The 7,140-nt window shown below is 64.6% G+C and overlaps 1 protein-coding gene across 1 annotated transcript; it reads right to left on the reverse strand.

Moving 5' to 3' along the window:
* Positions 1 to 3,169: 3,169 nt before the first annotated feature.
* On the reverse strand, positions 3,170 to 6,898 carry HMX1 (H6 family homeobox 1). Its single transcript, XM_041751334.1, has 2 exons — positions 6,511 to 6,898; positions 3,170 to 3,825 (listed from the first exon to the last, which is right to left on the reverse strand). Exons 1-2 carry the CDS (start codon positions 6,896 to 6,898, stop codon positions 3,170 to 3,172), a joined length of 1,044 nt encoding a protein of 347 aa, XP_041607268.1.
* Positions 6,899 to 7,140: the final 242 nt, after the last annotated feature.

The following is a 7,140-nucleotide window of genomic DNA, read 5'->3' on the forward strand; positions in this document are numbered from 1 at the left end:
CTGGCAACGGACGCTGCTGGAGCCTGGTCCCGCGCGCCCTCTAGGGCTTCCTGGGCTGTGTATTAGCCCTGCTGAGACACCCAGGATGCTGGCTCAGTATGGGGCAGAGCCAGCTTCGTGAGCCCAGCCGGACTAAATCCAGTTTGCACCCACTGTCTGTGCTTCAAAGTTGGGCTCCTGGCTCCTAGCCCCTCCCACACAGCAGACAGCCCCTTTCTACCTCCTGGCTCCCTCCAGCTGAGGACCTCAGAGCCCACAGGCAAGGAACCCTCTCTACAGGTCAGCTTTTTACTATTCCATCGAAAGGCGAAAGCCATAGCCCTTCTTCCAAATCCGGCCTGAATTTGCAGCTATGGACCCTTCTTCTGTCTGAGGCAGTGACAGACACAGGCTGGGTGGCCAGGTGACGACTGACGGTCTGGATGGGTCTGCTGGCTGACTGGCTTCCCGGGAGGCAGAGGGGAGTTTCTAGACAAAGCATCTGCACTCTCCTCCACCTTCTCCTGCACCTGTGGCCCTGGCAGCCTCCAGGGACACCTGCTAGAGACCTACTGCAGAGGCGACCCTCCTCCTCAAGACCTCTCCGCCACAGGTGCTCAGTGGTGAGCGGAGGTCTCGAGGCCACCTTGGAACTGTGCCCTCATTGGCCACAAAGTTAAATAAAATGGTTGCATTGTAGTGATAACCTCTCTGACTTGGGCTTTCATTGTCCCGCTTGAGGTCCCAAAGTCCCCATGACCAAAGCTGTTCCCGAAAACCATTTCCTGTCTGTACCGTGGAGAGGGTGTTCCTGGAGCACTGGAACCCACCTGGTGCGAGAAGGCAGAGAGCCAGAGTGGATGGCAGCTCCCTGCAGGACCTGCGCTGGCCCCAGAGGCCTCTGCCCAGGCGGGTTTGTGGCATCCTTACCAGAACTGGCAGTGGTGTGTCTGCAGACTGTCTGAGGCCACCACGAAAGCAACAGAAGAACAGAGAAGGGCCCCAGGTGGGAGTGTGGAGGGCTTTTGAAGGTGGGGAGAGTGGGAGGGAGCAGAGATGAAGGGATGTGTCTGTGCTGGCCCTGGAGCAGCAGCGAGAGGAGACTCCTGGGTACCCCATATCCCCCTTGGCCACTGACCAGGAGCCACAGCCTTTGGAAATAACACCAAATTTGTTTTATTGAAGTAGATTATATGTACTTCCCAAAGTCCAGTGAAACCTATTTTGGAGAACAGCTTGGGTCTGCTCCCCCCTACCCCCCACAACCATCCCAAAAAAGAGGATAGCCAGCCCCGGAAAGACTCAGGGAAGGCTGAGGTGGTCACTGTAAATGCACCTATTGAGTAGGAGGCTGGGCTGGGCGGAGGGACCCTGGGAATCTCTATGCCATTGCGCTGCAGGCAGGCGCTGCGCTGGAAGGCAGCCACCCAGAGGGGCAAGGACCGCCTAAGCCATGGGCTCCCCCCCTCAGGGAGCCCTACTTTCTGGGCCTGGCCTCAGGGCACTGGGAGCTGACTGGCATTGGGGCAGGGGATGATTCCGGGTCAGGGAGCTGGATGGCAGGGGCAAACAGACAGATGGATCGCCAGCCCAGGGAAGACCCCTGTGGCGCCTTCTGGGCCGTCTGGCGCCACCACTGAGAACACCGAGGCCCCAGTGTGGCCCGGTTGCTGTGCATCTCAACCTGGGAGCCAGAAGCTGAGACAGAGACAGGTTTTCAAGGGGCCTCGGTTCTGCTAGAGGTGACCCTTTCTAGCTGCAGATGACCTCTCTCCCCAGCCAGAGAAGCACACCCAATACAGAGTCCATCACCTCACCCTCTGTGCAGGGGACCCATTATTCATCCTGTAACGGGCTATCTTGGGGCCAGTGGAGGCTGGATGGCCCCTGTACTCCAGGCTATCAGAATAAGCTTTTGTTAGGAGCTCATAAACTCAGGCCCTGAGCTGGGGCTTTGCCCACAGGTCTGCACCCTCCCAAGCTTGCCAGAGATTGCAGATGGTCCAGGGGGTGAGGAGAGGCTGGGGAGCAGCCTTCCCCATCTGACCTTGCAGGGACTGTTGGGGTTTTGTTTTGGCCAAAAGAAAACCCCATATGGTTAGAGATGGCTCTCAGCGAAAGGGGCAGCAGGTGTGGGGGACTGCACAGCCAGCACCCCTTGTGCCGAAGGAGAGCACCAAAGGTTCTACCTTCACTCGACTCATGGCTTCTGGGTTTTGTGGAGGCCCCTGGACTATGGGGCCTTGGACACACACAGTCCCCTCCTTCTCCCCTCCCCTTTACCTTGCCTGCCACAAAGTTCCCTGAGGTCCTGCTGGGAGCCAGGTGTGGGGGCTTGAGCGGGGAGTCCCCAGACCTTGACCCTGCCTGTCCTTTCCACCTTCCCACCGGTCCTCGGTCCTTGGTCAGCAGTGCAGAGAGCTCCAGGAAGGAGGGACAGGCGGCACCCAAGGCAGCTGCTACCAGAGGAGGAGCCCTGCCCCTGGGATCACAAATCAGCAGAAACAGTCCAGAAAAGTCCCTTTTATTCCATACGCAAATAAGTAGATTCATTTTTAAAAAAAAGTCTTCGCCAGAAGAATTGGAGGCCACGGCCCAGGAGAGATGCCCCAGTCCGGCCCTGTCTGCGGAAGGGACACTCTGACAGAAGTACAACCCCGCTGGTCTTTGCCCCTTTCCCTCACAGGGGTGCTCTCCCTGGGGTTCTCCCTCTGCTGGGCCCACTGGCAAGGCCACGAGGCTGATCACAGTCCTCCCAGAGGCCCACTGTCCGGGGGCCTGCACAGTCCTGGGAAGGGACGTTCATGTCAGGGTGGGGGCTGTGTTGGGGAGCCGGCACCCGGGAGCACTCGGACAGCCTGTTTGAGGCCTGGGCCGTGGCACTCGCTGGCTGCAGCGGGGTTGTGTGAACTTGCTGCCAGGCTGGGGCCCGTCCTGCAGGGGCTCTGGGCTGCCTGGCGCACTGTCTCTCTGTGATGCCCTCTTCCCTGCCAGGGGTCCAGCCTGTCTGGGAGCCGCTCGAAGACATCTCCTTACATTCTGGACGCGCTTCCTTCGGACAGGGCTGTGGCCAGCGCACAGCCCGCCCTCCGGCGCAGAGGGGCCCTGGAGCGCCCCAGCCCTCGCCAGCTCTCCCTGGGCCGCCCAGGAGGTCCGCGGCGGCCACGGGAGTGGGCCCAGCGGGTGCGGCTCACACCAGGCCAGGCATCTGCGCCCGCAGGAAGGGCACGGAGGCAGCGGCCGGGAAGGCGGCCAGCGGGTAGGCTAGGGCCCCGGGGAAGCCGAGCAGCGGCGGGGGCGGCGCGGGCGCGGCGGGCGCCAGCGGGAAGGGCAGCGCGGCGGCGGGGGGCCCGGGGGCGGCCGCGGCCTGGGGGCTCTCGTGGTAGAGCACCGGCACGCGGACCAGGCGCTGCGCGCCCGGCGGGGACAGGCTGGCCGCCTCCAGCTCGGCCGCCAGCTGCCGCTTCCACTTGTTGCGGCGGTTCTGAAACCAGATCTTGACCTGCGTCTCGGTGAGCTGCAGGGAGGCGGCGAGCCCCGCGCGCTCCGCGCTGCTCAGGTAGCGCTTCAGGTCGAAGGTGGACTCGAGCTGGAAGACCTGGCTGCGGGAGAAGACCGTGCGCGTCTTCTTCTTGCGACCGCCGCCCACGCCGCCGCCGCCGCGCGCCTCGCCCGCCGCCGCCGGGGCCTCAGCCAGCTCCGCCGCCTCCTCCGCGCCGGCCGCCGGGCCCCGCGCTGCCAGCTCCGCGGCCTCTCGCTGCACCGCTCCGGGCCCGGGGCCTCGCTGCCAGGCGCCCTCGGCGCGGCCCATCTCCTCGCCCGTCTCCGGTGAGTCCCGGTCGCTGGCTGCAGGGGAGAGAGGGGCACACGGTTGGCTCCGGGGCTGATCCCCAGGCCCAATCGCTGCGGCCGGCGGCTGCCCCCGACCCAGGCTCACCCCAGCCGCCGGCAGGGGAATGGTCCCCCGCGGGGCCCTGCGTCCCTCACCGCTGTCTCCAGACCTCACCCAGGGATGTGGAAAGGCAGAGGCAGGAGAAGCGAGCTTGAAGACCCGAGAGCCATACCCAGACCCTTAAACCAACAGGCTGGTAACACTCTTGCTCAGAACTGCACATCCCCCACTCGGAACACGACAGAGGAAAGAGGAGAGAAAAGAAACACAAAAATGCAAACAGAAACACAGAAAGAAGAGAGATTCTCAAAACTACTGGCTCCGCGCTGAAACACAGAAAAGCCTGGCAGGCACGACCCCCGCCCGCATGGGAGGAAAGATGTCCTTCCCAGATCTGCACGCGCTGGAAAACAAACAGCACAAGGGCACCCCGAGTCTCCAGCGCTGGGCCCCACACCAGGCCCCCCAGACACAGAAATAAAGACCTGCAGTGGCCTTCCGCATCCACTTTCAGTGGCCAGTAGCCTAGGCGAAATTCCCGCTTGCATGGAATCACTCCGTAGAAGGAGAATAAACAAATGCAAACGATCCCCAAAACAAAACTCTAGGTGACACTAGCATACCCACTCCCTCCCTATTTCCTGCACCTCTCACCCAAATGCCCAGAGAACTGAGAGTCTGCACTCCCCCTAATCATGCTCAAAGGGCGTGCATACAAATGGGGCTCTGCAAAAACACACAGCGGCCTCCGCGCAGCACTCCACCAGCACCCCAACCACCGCAGCAGCCTCCGCTCCGCGGCTGAGCCTGTGGGCTTGGGGTTACAGAGGTCCACAGGGGTTCCTGAGCTCATGCTGCAAATACCGGGCTCCACTTGATCTCCCGCAAGTAAGAAGGTGCCCTCCCCAGGACTGGCAAGGGGCAGTGCCTCCAGGCAAACGAATCTGCCCGAGATGCGGGTGCTTGTCCAGATTCCAGGCCCCCGCTTGAAGACTGCAGCAGCCAGCCTTTGAGATTCAGGCCAACCGGGGCCAGTTTGCCCTTCTGCCTCGACTTGGCCTGAGCCCCCCCCTCTCTGCCAAGGCTTGGCAGGTGGGCAGTCTACGTGGAGTCTGACCCCTCCAGCCCTCCGAAGCCAGTGCTGTGCTGACAATGTGTTTACAAGGTGTGCAAACACCGGTGGGCTTGTGTGTGTGGCTTGGGCCATACCCTTGTGCCCCTGCCCAACCCCTGTGGTGCGTGCTACCAGATATGACGAGGAGCCTCTGCCTCCCCATGACATGACACCCCAAGCCCTGAGACTCACAGAGGCCCATGCACTACCACCAGTCACCACGCCAGGCCTGCCGGTTCTGGTGGAAAACCCCGACCGTAACCCGCATTGCACGAAATAAGAAGCCACATCTTGAGGAGCTGCCACCTGGGCTGCAGGGGGAGAAAAGCCTGGGGCAAGGTGGGGACTACATTCCACCCAAACAGACCTTCTCAGAAACACTCCCAGAGGAGCACTAAATGCCATCACTTGATTTCAGGAAACCACTGAGCCCAGATCCAGTGTATGTGAAAGGGGTGGAGGCCCCAGACTTTTCGGGGCATGAGCTCTATAAGGTGGGTCCCTTTGGGAAAGGGTCACTCCCACTTCAGAGAGGGGGGTTATCCACAAGGTGAGAGGAGCCTGGCCACCCCACCCCCAGCATACACTAATGGATTTCGGAACAAGAGCCTGGAAGAGTCCACAGCTGGCAGGGACTGAGTGTGTGTGTGTGTGTGTGTGTCTGTGTATGGGGGTGCTTGCCAAGTCTTGGGGACAGAGTTGGAATGGCTTCCTGGTGTTCCTCCCAGGGGTCTTCCTCCAAAGGGCAGGCCCTGGAGAGAGGCAGCGAGCCCGGGGAGAGGCAGCAGAACTCAGGGCAAGAGGGGTGAGCAGCTCCGGGGCTGAGAACCCCCCACTCCCAGCCTCTGAGCCCTCAGCAGGGAACAAAGGCATGGGAGGGGGAGGGGCAGAAAAGGATGAGAGGGGTGGGATTGGGGGCTTGGGTCTGGGAGGACTGAGAGGGGGGCCAGCAGGCCCCAGCCCCTGTGTGCAAGTGTGCAGCTCTCGGGGGAGATGGGATTTGGGGGCACAGATGATCCCCTCCACTATGCGGCCCTCCCAACGATGGCTCCCTCTGCTCCAGCCCCTTCACATTTCCCCAGGGGACTCTACTCTGTCTTCACTTCTTTTCTGCCCGTTAGCTCCCTGGCTGCTCACCATCACCCGCGGGCTTCTGTCTGTGTCTGGTCCTCTCTCACTCCTCCCCACATCCCTTCCTTCCTCCATCCCTTCCTCTGATGCTCCCTCCCTTTCCCGACTCCCTTCCCTCGCTCTCGGCTCTCCGGAGCCGCCCGAGTCCCGGGTCCCCAGGCTCCTCCTCGCAGGCTCTCGCAGGTCTCCCCGGGACCGCAGAGCCCGGCGACGGGTGACGCCGGGGCCCAGGCGGGGACCCTGTCCCGGGGAGGGGGCCTCCGAGCCCGCCCAGGCCGGGGTTCCGCGGGGGCCCCGCTACGCGCGAGCAGGGAGGCGAGCGGCCCGGAGAGGCCTCGAGCGGCCCCCGGCCCCGGCCCCGGCCCCCGGCCCCCCCGCCGGCGCCCCCACTCACTGTCAGGGCTGAGGCCGCCGCCGTAGCCGCCGTGCGACCGCGGGAACCAGCGCGTGGCGCCGCCGCAGCCCAGCGCGCAGGGCGGCCCGGGGCCGGGGGGCGGCCGGGGACCGAGGCCCAGCGCGCCCGGCCCGAGCAGCGCCCGCGCCCGCGCCTCCCCGCCGGGCCCCGCGCCCGCGCGCAGCTGCCTCCGCCGCTGCAGCCGCCGCCGCCGCGCCTGCTCTGCGTCCTCGTCCTCCGGGTCGTCGTCGTCGTCCTCCTCGTCCTCGCGGCCGCCCTGGGCCGCGCGCCTGGCGCCCTTGGCCTCGGCCGCCAGCAGGTTCTCGATGAGGAAGGAGGAGGCGCGGGCCGGCGTGGCTCGCCCGGGCTCCGTCAGCTCGTCCGGCATCGCGGCCGCGGGCTCCGCGGGCTGCTCGGGCTCCGGGGGCTGCTCGGGCTGCTCGGGCTCCGGGGGCTGCTCGGGCTGCTCGGGCTCCGGGGGCTGCTCGGGCTCCGGGGGCTGCTCGGGCTGCTCGGGCTCCGCGGGCTGCTCGGGCTGCTCGGCTGCTCGGGGCTCCCGGGCCCCGCCGGGGCAGTGGCGCGCGGCCCCGGGCGCACGCGGGCCGGCCCTGGAGCGGCCGCCGGAGCGCA

Source organism: Vulpes lagopus, chromosome 4, assembly GCF_018345385.1.
Source record: "Vulpes lagopus strain Blue_001 chromosome 4, ASM1834538v1, whole genome shotgun sequence".
In the NCBI taxonomy this organism is placed as follows: Eukaryota; Metazoa; Chordata; class Mammalia; order Carnivora; family Canidae; genus Vulpes; species Vulpes lagopus.